General features: G+C 43.0%; 1 protein-coding gene across 1 annotated transcript in view; it reads right to left on the bottom strand.

Annotated features, from left to right (window-relative positions):
* Positions 1 to 24,865, bottom strand: part of dync2h1 (dynein cytoplasmic 2 heavy chain 1) — a 268,404-nt gene that overhangs the window by 142,796 nt on the left and 100,743 nt on the right. Inside the window, exons 72-76 of the mRNA XM_080771399.1 lie at positions 20,576 to 20,739; positions 18,731 to 18,850; positions 16,081 to 16,215; positions 14,476 to 14,619; positions 5,231 to 5,320 (exon numbers count right to left, since the gene is read on the bottom strand). Coding sequence (XP_080627525.1) covers positions 5,231 to 5,320; positions 14,476 to 14,619; positions 16,081 to 16,215; positions 18,731 to 18,850; positions 20,576 to 20,739 — 653 coding nt within the window. The remainder of the gene's footprint in view (positions 1 to 5,230; positions 5,321 to 14,475; positions 14,620 to 16,080; positions 16,216 to 18,730; positions 18,851 to 20,575; positions 20,740 to 24,865) is intronic.

Here is a 24,865-nt window from a genome sequence, read left to right as displayed (position 1 = left end):
TACATATTTAGGCTTCGATTACTGATTATGTCATGCTGCTGCATCGATGCAGAATCGTGCACAGCCGAATCGCGATGCATTGCTGTATCGATTATTTTTCACACCACTAGAAAGAAAGACAAGGAAAGCAATGACAGCCAGAGAGAGAGAGAGAGAGAGAGAGAGAGAGAGAGAGAGAGAGAGAGAGAGAGAGAGATAGAGAGAGAGAGAGAGAGAGAGAGAGAGAGAGAGAGAGAGAGAGAGAGAGAGAGAGAGAGAGAGAGAGAGAGAGAGAGATAGAGAAAAAAATCCAGCAGGAAATGAGTATTTATCAGCAATGTGAATGGATCCAGAGCTCAGGTACATGGAGGCTTACAATACTGATATCCAGGCTCATACAGGATGATTTACAAGCAAGAAGGAGGCCTGATTCCATTTCCATAGATCCATTTATTCTCACCCGCTTAAACTTCTGCTGCACTCCCGCATGAGCACGCACACACACACACAAATGCACACAAGCACACACAAGCGCACACACTAAAGAACGCACGGACGCAAGAATGCACACACGAAAGCACGAAACGACGAAATAACCCACACACAAAAGCATGCACGCACATACACTGTCACACATGCAATTGCTCACCATACTGTATGCACACGCACACACACACACACACACACACACACACACACACACACACACACACACACACAGAGAGGTAGCGGAACAGTCACAAACCTCACAGTTCATAAAAGCTGTCATAAATCTGGCTCACATAACGCTCTAACGGTGAGGTGCCTTGTGTGCTATGAATGCATGTGTTAACTTCAATATGACGAGATATTTTCATCGACTACCTTTTTTCACTGACAAAAACTAAATATAAGGAAATAAAAACCAAGCAATGGCAACAAAAACTATGACTAAATATATTAGGAAGACGAAAATATTAATTTCATGCTTGGTTGTGTGCACTGTGCAGCCAGGCACCCATATCCGGGGAGGAACATTAGGCAAAAATAGCAGATCTACCAGGTTCTAGATATGCTATATTGTATGTTGTGAGCTTGTAGATCAGCTACATATACTGGCGAACAGATTTGGTGTAGAGGGCTGAAGCTGAACGCATGCGTTTCCTGGTGGAGATTAAAAAGATTTGACAGTTTAATTTGATTTGTGTCAACCCATTAAGACAATTCTACAAATGCCTTGTAAATCAGAAAAACGTGAATGACACAGATGCTTTCCCGTTTCATGGGCTAAAGAAATACAATTTGGCAGTTTAATGCCACACGGTAACTCTGTCATTTCTCAGCGGTTTCGGACGCGGGGCGGCTCGCCGGAACCATATCCTGGGGGTCTGGATGTTGCGGGGACCCGCCGGGGACACCCACACAGCATAGTTGCACCGCTCACTTCACACAGGTGTGATTTATTTTATTTCTATTTTGCCTGGCTCACCTTAATAAAAAGTAAAAACACTTAACACATAAGCAAAGGAAGGTCATTTAAATTGCCCCTGAAGTTTTACTTGATCGCTCACTAGAGTAAAGCAGTAATAGGCTTTCTGAGCAGTGCAGTCAGGGTAGAAGATTAGCCCTCTTTCTCTGACACTTTAATCCCTTATTAACTTCAGCCCATGCCAGGTTTTTGGGTCCAACACCAATCCCAATTTTAGACAGTCCCAGATGACCGATTAAAGCTGTATTATGCAACTTTATTTAGTGAATCCAATTTTATTTTGTCTAATCTGTATGATAGAGTATGTCAATACAATTTAATTTATACAATTGAGGTTGCATTTGGTCTGCCTGTTCTTCTATTGCGACATTTAGTTCTTGTGCCTAGTTGAAAACAACCTTTGACACAATGCTGTTTCTGGTTTCAAAAGGATTTAATCTATTTCTCACCTGAGCAAGCAGGCGGCTCTATTAGCTAATAATAATAAATAATATATACGATTTATATAGCGCTTTTCTGGGTACCCAAAGTGGCTTTACACACATATATATATATATATATATATATATATATATATATATATATATATATATATGATGATAATTCAGGCAGATGGCCTTCATCTAAGTGTGGGGAAGTGCAGTGTATATGTGTAATAGTTTATTCAATCAGCACTCTGTTGGGTGAGATGAAAACAGGCAGCCGTTGCAGGGGTTGTGTTTGCACACACAATGCTTCTCAGCTCTGGTAACACTTTACTGAAAGGTCTGGTCTGTAATGCATTGTAATCTTTTATTTGCGGTGACGTCATCAGAACCTGTCATCTATCCCTGTAAGTCATAAAACGTATTGAACACGTGAATAGAGGGTATGCGCGTGACATCATCGTACCTGGAAGTTATGCGGGAACGCCCACTGAGTGGCAAAAAACTACTTTCTGGCCTTGACAGCCCATTCATCCAAACAGAAAACCCCACACACACGCTTGGTGTAGCTTGGCCGTTATTGGCGGTTTGACAGGATAGGAGCTAAAGGATCATGTAACATCTGGAACATGTCGCACTGCTTCACATCATGAACACACACATGCACAGGCGCATGCACATGCACACACTATTATTGTTATTTATGCTTTGTCCTCCATCTTTACAGCTTTCTCGTCTTCCTCCTCCCCCCGCCCCATGCTGTCCTTGATCATTCTCCTCCTCTCCTCTCCTCTCCTCTGTCTATCCTCTCCTCTGCTGTAAATGTACTTAGTCACTATCCACCACTGGCGTTCAGTTTTTCATATTTGTATTGCTCTAAAATACCCCCCACGCCCATCATCTCACCCTGACATCTCTTTGGTAGAACAGATGGCAGAAAGGTTGATAATGTAGTCCAATGTTTCCTCTATGCCTAATACCAAGCCAGCCGCTCACTGTGCGTGCGTGCGTGCGTGCGTATTTCTATACCTATGTGGGGCAAATGTCCCCAGCAGAGTTTTATAAAGAGACATTGTGAGGGCAATTGGTGGGTCCTCACAAGATAAATGGTTATTTTATGTTGTTGTTTTTTAGAAGACTGGCTGAGTTAGGCTTACAATTTGATTCACAAATTAGGTAGATAGGCCATTTTTGCTGTGTGACTCAAATTGGCTGTCTATTTTTTAATGTCCTCACAAGTATAGCAACTGTGTGTGTATTTGTGTATGTGTACGTGTGTGTGTGTGTGTGTGTGTGTGTGTGTGTGTGTGTGTGTGTTCTCATGAATCTGTTGTTGGCAGGATAAACACAGAGGACAGACATTATCAGTAGCAACAGCCACCCAGACGGATTCCATCTAAAACTGCCCCTGCATTAGCATATAAAGACAAACACACACACACACACACACACACCAAAATTCACATTTGACTGGCTCATCAATGCAACGATTGCGAGTCAATATGTGACAGATCATTACCATGCTGTGCTGTGGGTTTGCCACGTTCGTGTATGTGTGTGCGCGCGTTTAATGTCAGGGCTATACAATCAATTGGACAAATAAATTGAAAGCACAAGTGCAATTTCCAAACCATAAAGAAAGCTGCAAATGTTCATCGTCAAAAAGCTGTCCAGTTTGTGTTTCTGTGGAGAATAGCATGGTGTTTGTTTCTGTGGAGAATAGCATGCTGTCTGTTTAAAATAATCCAGTTTAGAATAGCATGCTGTCTGATTCAAATGATCCAGTTTAGCAGTGGCTCAGGGGTAGAGTGACTGGATGTTCAAACCCGGGCTCCCCCCAGATATAGTGTCCTTGAGCAAGAGTCTGAACCTTGCATGGTTTCCTCCGGCATCGGTGTGTGAATGTGTGTGTGAATGGGTGAATGTAATGCACAATATCTGTAAAGCGTCTTGGATAAAGGCGCTATATAAATGCACCATTTACCATTTAGAATAACCAGTTTAGAATAGCATGCTTGCTGACTGATTCAAATGATCCAGTTTAGAATAGCATGCTGTCTGATTCAAATGATCCAGTTTAGAATAGCAAGCTGAGTCGCTGACTGATTCAAATGATCCAGTTTAGAATAGCATGGTGTCTGATTCAAATGATCCAGTTTAGAATAGCAAGCTGTCTGATTCAAATGATCCAGTTTAGAATAGCAAGCTGTCTGATTCAAATGATCCAGTTTAGAATAGCATGCCGACTGATTCAAATGATCCAGTTTAGAATAGCATGCTGACTGATTCAAATGATCCAGTTTAGAATAGCATGCTGTCTGATTCAAATGATCCAGAAGGGTGCACCTCTACTGATGTAAAACGTTCCAAAAATGTCCATGCCTCCCCTAGCCCATTTAGGCCTCATTCACACGTACCAAACACCAATCAAGCAAATGTTTGGTCGTTTTTGTTTTTTTGGGCCACCACAATGCTTTTCCAATGGGAGTCACATGGTTTGACAAAGCATTTGTGTTTGATGAGGGGTGAGAGGCAGAACACCACCAGCAATCAGCAATCAAACACAAATGTGCATGTGAATGTAATGCACAATCTCTGTAAAGCGCCTTTATAAATGCACCATTTACCATGTATCCACACATTCTAGACTACTTCTACTTCTAACACCAAGGACAACGCTCGGCACGTCATAAACTGTTCCCCCTTCCTGAAAACACCCAGAACAACACACCACATGACCTAGACTCTTCTCCCGTTGTCTTTCCACCATAGTCCACCAAGACCTACCTCTTCAGACTACAGATCCCATAGCCTGCATGGACCATTGCCCTGACTACAGACCCCATAGCCTGTGGGGATGCTGACCCTGACTAGAAATCTCATAGCCTGTCGGCATCGTGATCCTGACTACAATACTATAGCCTGTGGGGTTCATGACCCAGACAACATAATCCATAGCCTGTTGGGGCCACGACTCACGACTCAAGACTACAACTCATGACCCAGACTACAGATCCCACAGCCTGTTGCAAAAATTCTACTGAAATAAACAACTTCAATGTGAGAAAACTGGCCCGGACGGCTGGCATCTGTCCGGGCAGCGTATCACAGGTTCGAATCCAGATCCCGACGACCTTTGTGGCTTTGCTGCGTGTCACTCCCCATTTCCTGTAGGTCTACTGTCCTATCAAATTAAAAGTATATTTATAAATTGTGAAAAGTGAATAATTGGTTTCCCTACTCCCTGCATATGGCACTGGTCAATGCTCATGTGCACGTTCAGATGGACTGGTCAACACAGAGGAAACAATGGTCTGAAAATTAGTTCATTTAATAAGTAGGATAAGGTGTGATTTACCTTGAACAGTGAGCGACAGACATAGTCATACACCATGGTCTTCAGACTGGACTCCAAAGCACTGATCCTGGCCTCCGTACTCTCTGCCTCCTAAAACACACAAACAGGAAGTAAATATATTGAGAATTGAACACAAGCAAGTGTGTTGGGACTCGTTGTTACATTTTTAACTCTCCTGTAGCCGTGCCTGAGATAACAAGATGAATCTACCTTTGTCCAGGTCGCCACGCCCGAGATTACGAGATTTGATGAATTGGCGTTAATCGAGCGTTTAAAAAAACAATAGCATTTTTAGCTTTGTTGCTAGCCACCACTAGCGTCCACGTAAAAATGGCCGAAATCCCAGTGTGCACGCGCGGCCGTGCACGCGCTCTTAATTGACATAATTTCTCAAAATGAGATGAAATAGGCATGACAAAACATTAATCCAATCTCCTGCTAATGAAAACATTGATCGCATCGCTAGTAGGCCTCGTTGGGCTTCCGCAGAGCTGGGGGGCTCAATTAGTTTCACTTCCACCAAAACAACAAGACCGCCCCTTCTTCGCTCATGTTGCAAATTCGGCTGGCACCTAGGCTGCTACCTAAAGCATCTACCACCCCTGGTGTCGAAGGTACTCTAATACACTATTTCCTAAACTGTGGGTCAGGAGTAAATATCCCTTTTTCATTTCCTACATGATTTACAAGGTAAGAAATATGGGAAAAAAATTATGTATTTGATCTGTCAGCAAATTAGTTAATTACAAAATATTAAAATAATAATAATAATAATAATAATAATATAACACAACACAACGCAACATAACAAGATGACAAATGACTAGACAATAGTTTGGGTCCCAGCCTCTTGTGGGGGAGGTAGAAGTAGAATAATATTTCACCAGTATCTATACTTTGACTAATGCAATGACTCCATTGTCCAACACAAACACTACCATACACACATGTCGTAGTGAGTTTTGAAGAGGAGTAAGCAACCTTTCCCCCTCCTATATAAAACTGCTGCCCTGTGTGAGGCTCAAACTCACAACCTTCAGATTATGAGGCTAAACATATTCCATTATTGCACAGGAGGGAGCACGCCCCCAGCGGGAATGGGACCTTCTATCTGTAAGGCGACAGCACTACCGACTGTGCCACCATGCCGCCTGCGCCTCACTTGCTTATGTATGATTCTTGATGACAATTTTTTATGTATTTGATTTATTACCAATTTACCATGTTTTGTTCTTGCTTACTGCTCTGGATTAAGAGCTAAATGCCTGAATTATAAATTGGATTAGAAGGTGGATGTGATTAGATGCAGTATTATTACTACACTATTTCACTACAACTATATCATTATGACATGTAATTACACTATTAATACATTGGTATTACAGTATTATTGTTGTTACACAGCTATTAAATAAGGTGAAAGTTTGCAAAACAAAAACACTGCCCCGTGTGAGGCTCGAACTCACGACCTTCAGATTATGAGACTGACGCGCTGCCTACTGCGCCAACGAGGCTACACATCCAATCCTTAAGTATGGATGAGAGAGTGAGAGAGTGAGAGAGAGAGAGTGCAAAGCGATATTTGTGAGCTGCTGTGACAGGAGAAGGATGTCAAATGGAATACAAGCACCTTAAGGAATATAAACCATTGTGTGTACACTGTTTATCAAAAGTATAAAGCTAACGTCTCCTATATGGATGTATATTGCATAACTATCTCTGACAGAAGATGCACAATCTTTTCATAGTTTCACAAGATAGTATTACCCAAAGTGTTAATGTAACACAGTTCTGTTTACACCTTTATTTAATTCTTATTTATATCCAATATTTATTTCATTTGTAAAACATTGTTTTATTTTGATTGTCTTGTTCCACTTCTGCTTTGGCAATGTAAACGTACGTTTTCTCATGCCAATAAAGCTCCTTTGAATTGAATTGAATTGAGAGAGAGAGAGAGAGAGAGAGAGAGAGAGAGAGAGAGAGAGAGAGAGATAGAGAGAGATTGAAATGGAGTGGTGGAGACCCACACACATTGAACTAACATTGATAAACACCCCACCTACTGTACAAGTACATTTCTTACTCAAGTAAAATGAGCGACAAACGTAGATTATGCCCTATTAGAAGTAAACATCATGTATTTAAAGTTTTATTTGAGTAAAAGCACAAAAATTGTATCAAAATTAAACTTATAAGTAAACTTATAACGCAAAAGTGAATATAGACTTTTTTTCCTTAATTGCTAGATCAACAAGCTTGACATTGAACACATTGAGTTGTGGAATGTAGATTGACAAAATCTTTTGAATAGCCAGGAATAGTAGGCCTATAGGGCATAATAGGTTAATTATGTTTCTATTCATAATCTAAAGTAACTTCTAAACTAAAGCTGTCAAATAATTGCAGTGGAGTAAACAAGTAGGACACTATTTGCCTCTGAGAAGTAAAAGTACCTAAAAACTGCACTAATGTACAGTGCAAGTACAGACAGTGACACAGGCAACTCCACACAGTCCACAAACAGATCCTCTCAATCACTGATCCTCTCTCTGACCGGGGGGGGGGGGGTACGTAGGGTGTACGTCCGTATTGTGACTGAGCTTTTACTGAAATACTATGGAAAACTTTATTTTTCAATTCAGATTTTCATTACTTTTTTTTTAATATACCGGTATATATTTTTCAACAGTAACAAAACACTCTCCCAGCCTAACTAGCATCATAATACTGTGTTGATATTCTACTGGTTCCGTGTCAATTTGTGACTTTGTCACTTGCAGCAAGTGAGCACATGTCCGTACGCACAGGGATGTGTATGTTTTTTTTTCCTTCTTTTTTTGCAGAGCTGCAATACAGAATGTTCTCAAATTCTCTATGACAGTGATAGCCTGAGTTGGCAGACATAGCTGAATGGGTAGGTAGCGACTCAAGGCTGCCAGGGAAACAGAAGTTCCCAGATTTGAGCCCTGGCAATGCGTCAAATTATGCCTGAGCAAGACACTTGACTGCTTCCCTCTGTGCTCAGTTTTACCACATGTGCAGCAAATTGCAATCAGCTTGGTGAAGCTGAGAACTGAATCCCCCCACCAGATCAAACAGGTGTAATTATTATTAGCCTAAGGACTAACCCCAAATAGGTAGGTAGGCCATGAAGGTGGTTAAGTATGTGGGTTATATGTGGCTCTTGGTGATGTTGGGTGGAGGGGCTGCCTAAATCTTATGCTACGGGCCAATATACGATAGTATATGCTGATTGATTGATTGATGTATTAAGAGTTTGCAGAATTACAGTACATTTCAAGTACAACTCAATACAAAAACATGCTATCCATTGTTCACCCTATACTACAGCATGTTCACAGAATACTGGTCTACAGCAACAACAGCATCTGCATCACATTCCACAACAACCCAGTACCCATGCAGTGCAACTCAGAAAATCTATTACACTATGCTACCCAACTAGTTCAACCTGCAGCAATAGCATCATATTCCAGATATCAAAGTACAGCAATGACACTACTACAGGCATATACTTTGTTACAGCAAATGCTCCACAACAACAGAAGTGCTGCCCACAACAAACACTCCACTGAACATTGTATTTTTATGTACAGATAGCTGCTCTTATACTGTCATTAATAATAACAGTACGCATGCACGCACGCACACACACACACACACACACACGCACGTGCGCGCAACTGGCGCAAACGGCACCGACCAAAATGGAATAAAGTCAAAGATGCAAGCAACTTGCAAGGCACACACAAGGCACCGAAACAACACTAACACACGCACACAAACACAGCCTCTCTCTCTCTCTCTCTCTTCCCAACTCAATGAGAGCTCGAGCCACTCTCAATGTGATTAAACCAGCGATTATGTTTCTTAACTTTGTGAGATGAATGAAGCAGACCACTCTACCTTTCTGTGGGTCCGGTGTGCGGTCACCGGTCAGCTGTCTGCCTCAAGGAAGAATTTAAAACTCACAAAACGTATTTTGTCTCCTTTCCTTTTGTTATATCCAAAATGGACGATATGCTCCCAGTCTCTTAACTTAATTTCCCCCCTCCACGGACACGGGACAAAACGGATTATAAAGTAAATAATAAACTTATTTCATTTAAAATAGGCTACTTCCACCCGCCATTCTTTCACATCATAAACAACCACACACGAGCAGGTGCTGTGATTGGTCAATAGCCAATGACCTCACGGTCTGAGGCGGGCATTAGGGCTGAGCACAGCCCTCTATTGGCTGAAGCTGAGAGATTTTAGCCCCAATGGCAAGTAAACCAAGCAGGCGTGTCTTGGCAGCTGTCAATCATTCAACGCAATGAAAGCCAATGGAAGCATTTTGGGCTGTAAAAAATCAGCCCATTTTGACCTATTTTGTGTTTTTCTTGTAACTATTTGATGCTGTTGCTGCTTTAGATTATACCAGAATATAAAAGTATCTATTCTAAAACATTTTAATAATAATTTCTCATCTTTACGCCATAAGATAGGGAGGGCTGAGCACCCCTTGCCCAATGATACGAGCCACCCCTTAACCAGTGCTTGTGACTAAATAATAACTACAATGGATTTGAGTTTTTTCCATTTCCCATCATTTATTATAGCTTTATTCTATTATATTTGGCTCTATTCTCTTATCATTCCATATTGTGTTCTATTGTTTACTGATGAGGATCAGGCTCTTGCTCGGTATGAGAGATGTGATGAATACTAAACAAAAGCTGGTAAATAAATTAAAAGCAGACGGCAGGGGGGGAAAAACAGCTTGGTTGCAAATTCTTCTGGTACCCATGTGGGCGTCGATATTCAAATTTAACAAACTGGTGGGAAGGCAAGCCGTTATTCCGTCCCACGCTCCTCCTGTATCTATTGTTAACAAACAGAATGTAGAATGAAGAAATCTAAACAAAGAATCCATTCGTACACTCTGCCTGCCTCAACTACACTGTTCATTGCACTTTTTCACTCTTGTTTTTCTCTCTATTTTTGACGTCAGGTCTGTGTACCACTCGGGGGTCTGATTAGACCCTTATGGGTCTGTAACCTCAAAGAGTGTATGAATCAAATGTGCTCTTATGGTTCCATCCCTGAGGTTACAGACCCACAAGGGACAATGTCCAAATGGAGAAAACAGTTGCCTATAGTAGTGCACACTTAGCTATTTACATATTAGAAGCCCACAATTATTTGTCATTTGCAAGTTCTATTATCTGTTATACATATTTAACTTTTAATCACGTTTTAAAATCACTTATATTGGAAGGAAAAGCGTCTCGTAGGCTATTGACCACATTTAGGGACGGATTACATCAGGGGCTAGACTGTTTCAGAGCCAAGCTGTCCATAAGGAATCGAACGGCTGAAACCTTGCCCAGGCCCAGATATTGAGTCATAAGTCATAGATGCATAATAGATGACTGGAGTCAATAGACTGACCACACACAGTCTGAGATCCACATGAAGACCCTTTTAGGTAAGTGAATTGTTTCTTTTAACCAATTAAGACCAATTCTAAAATTGTCTTCTAAATCAACGGTGATCAAATATCATGGACCCAAAAAGTATATGTAGGCTATTTGACGACGGACCCCCATGTCAAATTATTTTGTTCCAGAAGCAAAGATTTTAGTTTAAAAAGTCTGCTTGCAGGGGCACAGTGGCACAGTCGGTAGTGCTGTTGCCCCACAGCTAGAAGGTTTGATTCCCGCTCGGGACACTGTGGGCGCTGGGGGCATGCTCTCTCATCCGCGTCATCAGTGCCCATACATGAGGTGGGATTGGCGAAAGGGCCTTTCTGTCTGGAGTTTGCATGTTCTAGGGTAGGTACCCTCACAAAAAACCATGCAGTAACCCTGGTCTCTAAACTGCCAGCCAAAGATTTGTATAATTTTAAAGGCAGGTAAAAATGCCTGTTTAGCCTGGCCCGGTTGGCAATACAGCATGACAGTGTGTCATGGATCCCAGTCCCGATCCCGATTTGCTGTGTGACTTTCTCATCCGATTCCTGTCTACCTATACTATACCATCTATCAATAAAGGCAAAAAAAGCCCCAAAATATATATATAAAAAAGACTGTATAGTGGGGTCATGCCCCACAATTTTCTCCAAACATTTATCTCCTAACAGGCTATTAAGCAGCTCAAAGTGCAGCATTAGCACCTTGCTCGTCGAGGCCGGGATTAATGTGCTGATGAAAAGATGAGTCTGTCAAAGTGTTGGGTAGCATCCAGCATTCATTAAATTACCCATTACAAGTCTCTCACTCTCCCTCTGTATCTCTCTCTTGCTGATTGAGTGGCTGGTCTAATGTTGGACCGCGAAAGTGTCTCCCTCCGCCTTGACCAGTGTTGATTTTGACAGCACCTTTTGATTTAGTTTAAGTCATAGTCTTTTGAAAATAGAAATCTACAGTTGATTCTGTCGACAAAAATGTATTTTGGTGGGCTTTGATGGCATTGTAATGGCTGATTTTACACTTGCATGTTGAAAAAGGCGCAACACCTCACAGTCATAGCTTAGTTTAAATGTAGTTAGTACTTTTTGAAAAAAGTTGGTTGACGAAATCAACGAAATCAACACTTCTCTTGACACTGATGACGGCTGCCCAGCCCTTAGGGAGCTGAAACGCATCTGTTGTGTTACCCACTACAGGCAAATAAATTGAGTAAAAAGGACATTATGTGCTGGCCTGGTCCCATTTTTCTTTTTCTCTCCCAGCCCCCAACCCACCACACCTCACCCTTGACGTTCAAATACAACAGAAACCATTTGTGATGTAATGTCAGCGACTATCCGTCCAGCCACCTGCCACAGATAACAAAGGTTATTTAAGTGGACACACTTTCTGATAGGCTTGCCCTCTTTTTAAAAGATCAAAGAGCGGAAACAGCTTTGACAGTTTTGAAGAATAAATTCTTAAAGTCTGGGGCGATCAACTTTCTCACGGGCGACAAAGAAAGTGTGTTTACCATCAGCGTGATCGTACCATTTGAAGAAATGGCAGTGAGGGAACATAATGTGTCTGGTTCCCTGTAGGTCAACTGTCATCGTGACCCAAATGCTGTTTGAAGTGGAGTTGCATGGCACTTACACAATTCATGTTATGACACTTTAAGAGGACTCAAATGGCCAGTATGCCAACTTTAGCCTGAATCCTCCAATGAGGAAAACATCCGGAAATATGACAGACATCCTACGTCTCGAGAGCTCACCCTCAAACCAGGGGTGGATCTACGGAATAGATTTGACAGCTTCCCACGTGTTTTCCTTTCACACCTGCATTCCACCGGGGTGCGGTAGCATCTCGATCAGGCCGCGATGTGGCAGCCATAGCTCATCATGTTCCTCTCTAGACAATGCTTGTCATTCCAACATGTTTCAGATGTGTTTCAGAAGCAGCAGACACGCATGCTCTGGTAAACAAATGCATCTGTTCCATGTCCCTATACGGCGGAGAATATTGTCACTATCTACAGGTCCTTATAATATCAAACAAGAACAAGACTGGGCCCAATAATAGTGTGTCATGTAGCCAGTGTATGACACCAGTATGACAGTGGTTCTTAAAACATGTTAAAACAGTTTAGCTGCAAAACCCATGTTCCACGCTATTTAATCCATGTTTAGATGGTGCTTAATACGCTAAACCCGCTATTTACTTGCGCAAGTAGACCGCGCAAGTAATAGTTTCGCCCGGTCCGTATATATGCACCGTCCCAGCCAACGATATGTTTTAGTGTTGGGAGGATTAAAGGTAATGTTCCTGTGTATACATGTATGTATCCTGGTCCCAGCAAATCAGGCACAATTTGCTGTTTTATTTTAAGTACCACAGTATACCGCTAATCAACTTACAAATTACATATATATAGTATATGTATGACTAGCTCTCAATGATGACGTAAGAAATATGGTCATGTATGTAATCTGGTCCCAGCAAATCAGGCACAATTTGCTGTTTTATTTGCATACGCATCAAAAGTGGCGGGTTGGCTGGGACGGTTTTTGGCGCAAAGTAACCACAGTATACCGCTAATCAACTTACAAATTACATATGTATAACTAGCTCTCAATGATGACGTAAACATAAAATATACCGCTAATCAACAAATTACAAATTACATACATACATATACATAGTATATGTATAACTAGCTCTCAATGATGACGTAATAAAGATGTGGATTAAAGGACCCAATGCCAAAGTGTAATTGGTTTTCGATGGTGACGTAATGACGATATGTTTTAGTGTTGGGAGAATTAAAGGTAATGCTCTTATGTATACATGTATGTAATCTGGCACCACTGCCACATCAGGCACAAGTAGTCATTACGTAACATGCATAAAGTAGGTAGGTAGCAAATAGTTAAACCTAATCAACATTTCAAACGTTCCTTCACAGAGAAACTGAGATTTGACAGTTTGTAGCGGTCGAAAGTACGTGTGCGCTCTACTTGCGCACTAGTAGGCCGCGCAACAAGCAAGTATGCACTCGACAGAGTGCAGTTCTAGTTGTTTTATGTGTTTAATTCGCCATTTTTTAATAATTAAAAAGAAAGAGCATATTGTCGCAGACCTGGTGACGAGGCCGTCGCGTTATGATGACGAAACCGGAAATCGAGCCGTGCTCTGGGCTGCAAGGGCTTCTGGGGAAATGAGTTCAATGCAAGTGAACGGCAGTTCTAACTGAACTCCAGCAGCCCTCACAGCCGGTTGTCGTTTTGCATTGCGATGGTCGCATTTTTTTCTCTTCAACAACAACACATGGAACTATTTTCAGGTGGATTATCATGGATCAAAGCCAAAATTAGTTTACCGTATGCTCCAAAGGTAATAAAACAATCCTGGCAGCCTAGGTGGTTTGGATATATTAATCTAAAGCCCTTAAAGTGTTGCAAGGGCACCCCATAACTCCACTACAAATGGAACCAAATGGAACCGGTAAGAGTCCATTAAGGTTCCATTTCTACACACTACACCGAGTGACAGACATGGAAGGGTCCCTCCCCCTCAAGGAATTCCTTGGACCACACTCTGAGAGCGTACATTTAAATGTCCATTTATACGCTCTTTATGGGGGTGCAGCGGTTCAATTCCCCCGACCTGCAGATGATGACGTTTTTTCTTTTTTTTTAATGGGGCTCCACATACCCAGTTTTGAGTGTTTGTGTAAACACAAACATTGTCCTAACACAAACAGTGTTAGGACAACCGTCTCACCTTCTTGGCCTGGAGGGCACGCTGGAAGAGCCTTAGGAAGGAGGCCAGGCTGAAGCGGTACATGGTGTTGATCTTGGACAGGTCCGTGATCACAAAGTACATCTTACTGGCGCTCTCCGCCAGAGGCAGGTACGCGTCACGCTCCTGGAGAGAGAGAGAGAGAGAGAGAGAGAGAGAGAGAGAGAGAGAGAGAGAGAGAGAGAGAGAGAGAGAGAGAGAGAGAGAGAGAGAGAGAGAGAGAGAGAGAGAGAGGAATCAAGAAGGTTCATTTTGTCACAGACTCACACGGGTACAGGCAGCAAAGATATGGACTTTGACAATATCCCTGTGCAATGATACACTGGATCGAGTTTAATGAAATACTGAAGAACAGAACGATGAGACAATGACACAGAAAACCTTATAATGCAGAGAGAGAGCGAGAGAGAGAGAGAGAGAGAGAGAGAGAGAGGTTGCAGATGGCAGACGGGTAAAAGTGTCAGAGGAAGAAGTGAGAACTGAGGAGAGAGCAAGAAGGGAGTGAGATGAGGACAGAGAGAGACAAAAGTGTGTGTGTGTGTGTGTGTGGTGTGTGTGTGTGTGTGTGTGTGTGTGTGTGTGTGTGTGTGTGTGTGTGACCAGACTCAATCTCTCTCTGTGGTACCCTAACACGTTTCCTCCTCATTGTCTGCCCCATGACCACACTCCAGTTACAGAAACACTGTCACATATTCTTAATGGCTGCTATGTATATAAGGGAATGTACATTGCTAGGCACGACAGAATTGTTGACCTATTAGCTAAGGACAGTTAGCCAAGTTCATATGTTTCTGCCAAAATGTATAAGCACTCACGTGTTTCAACTGCCATGTTCATGCACAATAATGAAAATGATGCTTTTTCAGATGTCACAGCTAATACACCAGATATTGTTGTTGTTGATGAGGACAGTAGAGAAGTGACCATTTTGGAAGTGGCATGTACATTTGACCACAGTCTGGAAGAGGCATTCCTTACCAAGGTGCTTAAGTACGTACCAGCGTCTTAAGGATGCTATTATACAGCTTGGCTACAGGCGTAAACTACTTGTGTTCATATTTGGAAGCCTCGGTAATGTCCAAAAAATCAGTCGTGAGGGGCCTGCAGATTGCAGGCATACCCAATCCGAGAGCTAAGGCATCGGCAAAATTCTGTTCAGTGTCTGCAATAATTTGTCAGTCGCCATATATGGAGAAGGCGATGCTTTCTGTACCCGTGATCTGTATCTGAAGCACTTTTTGTAGTTTTCTCAAGTTTGTGCATCCACTATTGTTTGTGTTCAAGCAATAGACAGAGAGAGAGGGCAGCAACACCCATATGGAGAAGCAGAAGAATGCTGATAAAAGAGATGGGAAGGCTGTGAGACAGATATTAGCTCTGGAGTAACACTGCCCCCTTCAGGATCATTGTTACTAGCTGGGTCATCATGTAACCACAAACCATGCAAGGGTTCAGCGTCTTGCTCAGGGACACTTGGACATAAACCCAGGGGGAGCAGAGGGATCAAACTGGGAAGATTCCGATTCCCAAGTGGCCGCTCTACCATCTCATCCACTGTGTGTGTGTGTGTGTGTGTGCGTGCGTTACCTGGTCCAGTGACACCTGCAGCCGGTGTGACTCCCGCAGTGAGTCCTGGATCAGAGCGCTGCTGGACTTGGTCTGGTTCAGGCTGTCTATGAGCTCCCTGTTCTCCAAGATGTTACCCTGAGCTGTAGCCAGAGTCTGTGGAAAAGAGACAGAGACACACAGACAGACAGACAGACAAAATTAAATAAGCACAGAGACAAATAGAAAGATGTGTGTGTGTGTGTGTGTGTGTGTGTGTGTGTGTGTGTGTGTGTGTGTGTGTGTGTGTGTGTGTGTGTGTGTGCGTGCGTGCGTGAGAGAGCATGCGTGCGTGCGTGTCTGTAGGGGGTCTGGAGGGAGTAAACCGACAGGGGGAAGTAGCACTGCCAATAGGCTACATTGTGCCATCTGAGGATGAACGATGGCTGCGGAGCCCACGCTGGGCAATACCTATATGCTGTAGACTGTAGAGTCAGTGTATCATCGTTTTGGGGCGGAAGTTGCTGTATTTTGGCGGAACTTCGACATTGACACTTTACAAATCAGTTTACATTCTCTGTGAATGAAACAAGTGTTGTTATTGGTAGAAAACTATCATATCCGGGGGAAATACATCTGACGGATGTGCCGTCCCAACACGTCCGCCGATACACGCTCTGCCTTAGCGCTTGTGACCAGGCTTTTCTCTTCGCAGGTGAGTAAGGCTGGCACGGAGGCTATGCAGGGCCAGAACCCCATGTTTTTATAATAGCCTGAAGGACACAGCTTTGGAGCGCCATACTATCCAGCAGCATGGTGGGAGAGAGTCTGAAACGCATTGATAAAATGTAGGCCTATTCAAATACATTCAAATGGGACAGATGAGAACGCACCAGAGTGTGGAAATGTCAGGACGGAATAATATGCTCCTACAATTCTACAATAATTAGATGTCTAATACCATTCAAGCACTGACACTCTGCTCCAGGCACCTTCTGGATGTGTGGATGATTGTGGATGTGGATGTGGATGTGTGTGTGTGTGTGTGTGTGTGTGTGTGTGTGTGTGTGTGTGTGTGTGTGTGTGTGTGTGTGTGTGTGTGTGTGTGTGTGTGTGTGTGTGTGTGTGTGTGCGTGCGTGCGTGCAAACTTGTATTGCTACTAGAATATCACACACAAGATCTAAAAGCTCAGAACAGGTCGCACCTTGACACGTTGTGAACTTATAGATCAGCTATTTTCTGTTGAGTTCCTAAAATACTGTTCCTCACAAGTACAGACTTTAAGAGAGTTTTTTGGTCTGACAGTCTAAGGGCGTGTGTGAGTGTTTCAATTTGCCTGTGTGTGTGTTTGGGTGCATACATGTATAATTGTGACCGTACGTGCTGTTGCGTGTGCATTCGAGTGCACTGTACGCGTTTGAGGTTGTTTGTGAGTGTTTGGTATATGCAAATATGGGGAGCTTCAGTGGTGTTTACTGGGAAGTGGCAGTCTGTTTGATGTTTTATGAGGCTTATTTTCGGTCTCCGAAAACTCTTATTACTTTGTACGTGTAAAATGACATAACGACTACAGAACGGTCTGCTTCTAAAACCTTCTGTGCCTGTTTGAAGTGCAGCAGTGGTAAATGAGGCGAAATGAGCCGCGTTAGCAGGTTCTGGGTGTTTTTAATTATTCTCGCACAATTCCCTCCGAGTCAAATGCAGACCAGCACCACTCCAAATTAAAGTGTGCTGTATCGCGTTTTCACCTAATTAAACCTAACCTTATTTTTCGTTATTGTCGGGGTGAGATGAAAATGCAGAGCTAACTGCATCGTCACAGCCGAGCAGCACAACACAGCGGGCTGAGATGAAAACCATATTGTCGCTGTCGGGCAGAAACCTTTTATCTCCATATTCTAACTGCAACCTACGTAATCATACTACAGCGTCACACAAAAGTATCAACATGTTAAACGTGACGTGAAGAAAACCTTGCTGCTATTTTTTTATTTGAATCTAACGGTTTGTGTGTGTGTGTGTGTGTGTGTGTGTGTGTGTGTGTGTGTGTGTGTGTGTGTGACTATACATGTGAAGTAGAATTTGATAAATATAGATATTGTGAGGACAATTACCCTGGTCCTCACAAGATAAATGGTTGCTTTTATGGCTAAAAGGCACCTAGGCTCCTACCTAGGCACCTAGGCTCCTAATGCAGCCTGATTGTGCATTGCAGATTAGAGTCCCGTTCCTGACTCATTTTCTGTATGTCACTCCGTGTCTCTCTCCCCTCGTTTGTCTGTTTGCTGTATGTCACTCCCTGTCTCTCTCCCCTCGTTTGTCTGTTTGCTGTATGTCACTCCCTGTCTCTCTCCCCTCGTTTCTTGTCTGTTTGCTGTATGTCACTCCCTGTCTCTCTCCCCTCGTTTCTTGTCTGTTTGCTGTATGTCACTCCCTGTCTCTCTCCCCTCGTTTCTTGTCTGTTTGCTGTATGTCACTCCCTGTCTCTCTCCCCTCGTTTCTTGTCTGTTTCCACTTTCCACTAACAATAAGGAAAAGAGCAGCAAACATATCTTATCTTTGTGTTTTCTACCGTTTTCAATTAGGAAACATCAAGAATCAATTAAGTGTATGTGTCAGTAAGTACTCACTATTTGGAATTACAGAATGTATGTATGTATGTATGTAGTACTGTAGTGTGTCACTGTGTACCTCCAGCAGTGTCTCCTCCAGCAAGGCCAGCTGGATCTTCTTGTCCTCCTCTTGTTGTAGCAGTCTGGTTTTCTCCGACTCCAGCTCGGGTTTTTCTTGCTGGATGGTCAACGCTAGCAGCTAAAATTCAACACAACATTTGGATGGTCAGTGCCAGCAGCAAAAATTCAACACAATATTTGGATGGTCAGTGCCAGGCCTGGAATTTAATAATTTTAGGAGCAAAAGGCAAATTCTGGAGGGCACAAAGGCTGAATGTCAGGGCTAAAAGTCCATCAAAAATGTAATCAAATTTAAGGGTTAAAGACACCCTCCTAGTCACACTCCCTCCCCAAACCCTAAGCTAAGATTTTTAATCCACAGCACGGGTGATTTTTAACCCACAGTACGGGTGATTTTTAACCCACAGCACGGGTGATTTTGAACCCGCAGTACGGGTGATTTTTAACCCACAGCACGGGTGATTTTTAACCCACAGTATGGGTGATTTTTAACCCACAGCACGGGTGATTTTTAACCCGCTGTATGGGTGATTTTTGAACCCACAGTATGGGTGATTTTTAACCCACAGCACGGGTGATTTTTAACCCGCTGTATGGGTGATTTTTGAACCCACAGCACGGGTGATTTTTAACCCACAGTACGGGTGATTTTGAACCCACAGTATGGGTGATTTTGAACCCACAGCACGGGTGATTTTTAACCCACAGTATGGGTGATTTTGAACCCACAGCACGGGTGATTTTTAACCCACAGTACGGGTGATTTTTAACCCACAGTATGGGTGATTTTGAACCCACAGCACGGGTGATTTTTAACCCACAGTATGGGTGATTTTGAACCCACAGCACGGGTGATTTTTAACCCACAGTATGGGTGATTTTGAACCCACAGCACGGGTGATTTTTAACCCACAGTATGGGTGATTTTGAACCCACAGCACGGGTGATTTTTAACCCGCTGTATGGGTGATTTTTGAACCCACAGCACGGGTGATTTTTAACCCACAGTACGGGTGATTTTGAACCCACAGTATGGGTGATTTTGAACCCACAGCACGGGTGATTTTTAACCCACAGTATGGGTGATTTTGAACCCACAGCACGGGTGATTTTTAACCCACAGTATGGGTGATTTTTAACCCACAGCACGGGTGATTTTTAACCCACAGTATGGGTGATTTTTAACCCACAGCACGGGTGATTTTTAACCCGCTGTATGGGTGATTTTTGAACCCACAGCACGGGTGATTTTTAACCCACAGTACGGGTGATTTTGAACCCACAGTATGGGTGATTTTGAACCCACAGCACGGGTGATTTTTAACCCACAGTATGGGTGATTTTGAACCCACAGCACGGGTGATTTTTAACCCACAGTACGGGTGATTTTTAACCCACAGTATGGGTGATTTTGAACCCACAGCACGGGTGATTTTTAACCCACAGTATGGGTGATTTTGAACCCACAGCACGGGTGATTTTTAACCCACAGTATGGGTGATTTTGAACCCACAGCACGGGTGATTTTTAACCCACAGTATGGGTGATTTTGAACCCACAGCACGGGTGATTTTTAACCCACAGTATGGGTGATTTTGAACCCACAGCACGGGTGATTTTTAACCCGCAGTACGGGTGATTTTTAACCCACAGCAGGGGTGATTTTTAACCCGCAGTGATTTTTAACACAGTGCAGGGTCTGTCTGACTAATGACTGTAGGACGGTGGGTATGTCTAACCAACGTATGCACCCCGTTTTAACCCTGTGAATCTCAGGAAATTCCTATTTTGTTTTGGGGCGAACTTTTGCCAAAAATAGTCGATCTACAAGCTCACAACGTACCTGTCCCCGCAGGCCTGCCCTGGTGGTGGTGAAGTTGACCTCCGTAACCACAGAGACAGCGTCGGGGGGGATGACAGGGTTGGGATTTCGCGTGGCCAGGAAGAGACGGAAGTCTTCGTTGTAGTCGATGACCTTGTCTCCCACCTGGACGACATACCTCGGCCCTGAAGACAGAGGAGAGGAGAGTCGTGGCGTTACGTCATGAATCAACTTAAACCAGGGTGACCTATACAGCACATTGCAATGCCTTTCCCATGCGTAGATAGACAGCTAGAACAACCTTTCTTGTTTATTTATTTTTACTTGAAGTATCCGTAAGTCTGTAAAGCTGAAACAGTACTAAGTACAGTATATCCATAAAGTATATTATGCATTTGAATCAGTAACACAATGCTACAAAATCAGCTCCGCTGCAACAGTACAAGCTAACATGAAATGCAGACTGAGCACATGTGCTGCATGGCAATCAATCAATTAAACCAGTCTACACAGGGAAACATCAAGTTTGTGACTTGTTATTCAAATTAAATTACAGATAAACTTAATGTACAATTACAGTCAGTGTCCAGGCAAAATCGTTTAAGGTGTATTCAGTAGCACCAGTGCACATGCTCTGCTGACTTTGGTTTCACTTTCTCTTTTATACTAAACCCCACCAGTAGATGGCAGTACACACAATAATCCCCATTACAAATCAATTACAAAATGTATTAACTGAGAGAATAATTGATTATGTTTTCCTTCCAGCATGTTAGCATGATTATTATGCCATGTGAACCTTCAAGAACAGTGAAGTGCCACTATCAGAAGGTGAAACACAGGTACAATAATGTGTCACTGCAAGTTTGGCTATAGTTTTCCACCTGTCCAAAGTCATTTCTGAGGCATGTTATTGTTAGAGGCCGTCCTGCACCGACATGAATACAGGAATATCTGTCCTTTGGTGGACACCCCAAAAAACTTGAAAAATCACTGTTCTAAACCAGTGGTTCTCAAGATGGAGTCCATGCTGCAAATGACTGATAGTTAGTTAGTAACCAAACCCTGTAACTGTGAATTAACAACTGTATACACTTTTGGACATTTGTACAGTCGCAGATGCCCAGGATTAATCTCGGTTACAATATTAACGCTTGTAGAGAGATCAGACTTAGTAGCGCAATTTAGTAATTGAAGATTTCACTTCACGGTTTTTGAAAGGGAAGGCGGGCGTTTTCAGAATAAAATCTACCTCATCTGCTTGGCACTCTAGCGCCTTTATTCTGTAAGATTTGGCGACACCATAAGTGTTAAAATAACACAGGATTTTGGATCGTCTCTTTTGAACACTACACACAAAGTACTCTGGTCTACACTACACACAAGGTATGCTTGACTGCTGCTGCCCGCACCGTTTAACCACTCTGTCAATAGCACCATGTCTCCGGAGACCCCTTTAAATCCTCCGAGCTATCTTCACCTACCCTCCCCCTCTCACCCTCTGGCCTGGATGTCTGCAATGCAGCACTGCTCTGCCCCTCTCTCTCTCTCTCTCTCTGGTGCTCAAGGTGTCTTTTCTCCCTCTATTCCATTCCATTCCAAGCTTTTTTCCCATTTCAATTAAATGAAATATGTTTTTAGTTTCTCCCTGATCCAGGGAAACGGTTAGTTGGCCTACCAACCAACAGCCCGAGGTATCGTCCCCGGAGGCTATGGGATGTATTCTATGTGGCAAGAACCAAACTCTACAGCCATAACAGGACAGCCTGAACATCGACTGATGAAATACATCCTCCAGCCATGATGCACAAGTACACCCCCTGGGCATACAATTCAATTGGCTTTATTGGCATGAGAAAATATACGTTTACATTTGCCAGAGCAAAAAGTCAGATAACAGGTCAGTATCAGTGTGGTCTAGTGGTTAAAGTGTCTGCCCTGAGATTGGGCAGACACTTCATACGATTAAGCAAAGCAAAAGGATAATTTTATTGTTTATAATTGATTAAATCATTCAGTTTGTTAAGCTAAAATTGAACCATTATAATTTACAAGCTCACAACATGTCATGTTGCAACGCATGGCAAGCTTAATTGTTCTGGTATTTTTTGACAATGTTCCTCTCAGAATAGGCATTGTAGGGTTTAGACTGAAGTTGATGAAATGTGAGCATTCTTTTCCTCTTTTGTCTGCGTTTGTCAAATCTTCAGGGGGTTGGGCAGCTGTTGCGATCGACATGGTAGCCATGTCCCCCTCCAATATAGACGGAATGTTCCGGTTTGAATGGCAGGTTGTGAACTGGTTCCAGCTGGCTGTGGCTGTGTACTCCAGACGCTGCTATTGGCTGCCATCGACTGGCTTCAAACGGAAAACGGCCGTGGCTGAACCCCGGCCAGAACACATTAAACAATCAAGGCTTTTTAGACCAGCTTTCAGCTGCAGATCAGAGCAGGCCTAAAAAGGACATCTGGACGGCACATAATGTGTATCATTTCAATGCTATTCGCATTATGTGAACGCTTTACGCTTCCGTGACTCGAGAGACAGATTCTGAAACAGATAGGACCAAGGTCTAATAGCAAAGGTCCGCCTGTCCACAGTAAAGCGTTAATTCATCTCAGAGTGTACAAATTAACTAGATTTTCAGGCCACTATGATCAGAGCCATGGTCACCAGGTTCATGCGTGCGTGTGGATGTGATTAGCATTGACTGCTATCATGAGCAATGAGTGTACGTGTATAGACAAGTGGAATTAACAGCACTGTGTGAGTAGTGAGCACAATGGACATTCAGTTCACACTGATAGTAAGCCCTGAAACGCTGCAACGACGACCGAGGCTACAATGAGGAAGTGTTAACCCAGAGCGCCTCACAACAGAGGCTAATGTTATGAGCTAACTGGAGCTACACAACAAAACACAGTAATTTAACTAACAAAAGCACGTCGGAAACGAACGCAAACGACGGCCGGGAGGTTGAAACATACATACACATAAAAATAATAACAAAATAGAAAAGAAAAAAAAGGGAGACAGATGCACAACCGAGACAGTGCTTGTTTCACCTGACAAATATGACTGTCGTCATTTATTGTTTTGAGTTTGTTAGTTTGTCAACAATTCTCGTCATAGTTTTAGTCGACAACGTCTTCTAAAACTTCCCACCGTTGGAGGAGACTCCGCTCAACAATCTCCACCGAGCAGGGGCTCTGCTTTTAATGTCTATCAGCAGCACAACTGCTGGGTTGGTAAGTTTGACCCGCAGCAGGGGAATGGCTGCCGCTAAACGGCGGGTGCACCGGTGCGTGGTGCTTGGCGTAGCGCAAAGCAGAGGTTGACGCCCTGTTGTTTTAAGTGAATTCAAATTGCCCCCGGTGTGTAAAGACCTTCAGAGTTAAATATGGTAAGCACTGATGACTTTAGACTAGATTGAGGTTCTGGTATAGTTTAGTTCAGTGATAATAGTCAACCTGTTTAATTCCTAGGACGTCTGTGGACGTCTTGGGCACAAATTGTGTTAATTTGCAAGGACACTCAGTTTGAACTGCATTAGACCACGGACAGACCCCCATCTGATAACATATATTGTTTTGTTGTTTAAACTCTGGGACCTCAATCTGAACTGTGACATTCTCACTGCTTATGTATTAGTGCTGCCGTAATTGTCCAAAAATTGGATTCGGATATTCGTTTTAAAAACCCACATGGATTCGAGCAATTCGAGCCATTCGGATTTCAATTCGAGCCATTCGGATTTATTAATAATTATATTTACACCAATACAACCTGAGACATAACATTTAAGATCGCATTGCTGGCGCAACTCTCTCTCTCCGCGCATTGGTGCTGCTGGAAATCGAGTTGGAACATAACGCATGCATTATCCCTTCTCCAGTAAAACTTCAGACATTTTTCTTAAATGAGCAATCCTACCACACAGCCTTATCAAAACGAGGCACGGAGGCAGTATTCATTCACAGAACAGAACACTGCATTGCTGCTGCTACCGGACTCGGCACCACATTTCATCCTTACGCATTTTATTTATCTTTTTATAATTTCCTGAAGGATAAAGTCGCTTCATGATTGAAGATTGATGGGTGATAGATCTGTGTGTTGTCTAAAAATATACTCTCCCGTCTGTCCGAAACAACACCGAAGCAAAGCCTGTCCCAGATTCTGATCACTAGATACTGTTGACGGAAGATTTCACCCTTCTGAGCAGCGTACACCCACTGCGCAAAGAACGTAAAAGGCTCCCGCGGCCCCGCCCGCCCTGTGCTCACTACGCAGGCTGTGCTGCGTAGTCTG

This window comes from Protomyctophum bolini (genome assembly GCF_963924005.1).
Source record: "Protomyctophum bolini genome assembly, chromosome: 9".
NCBI lineage: Eukaryota > Metazoa > Chordata > Actinopteri > Myctophiformes > Myctophidae > Protomyctophum > Protomyctophum bolini.
The sequence above is the reverse complement of the archived record's forward strand: the minus strand, read 5'-3'. Positions and strand labels throughout refer to the sequence as shown.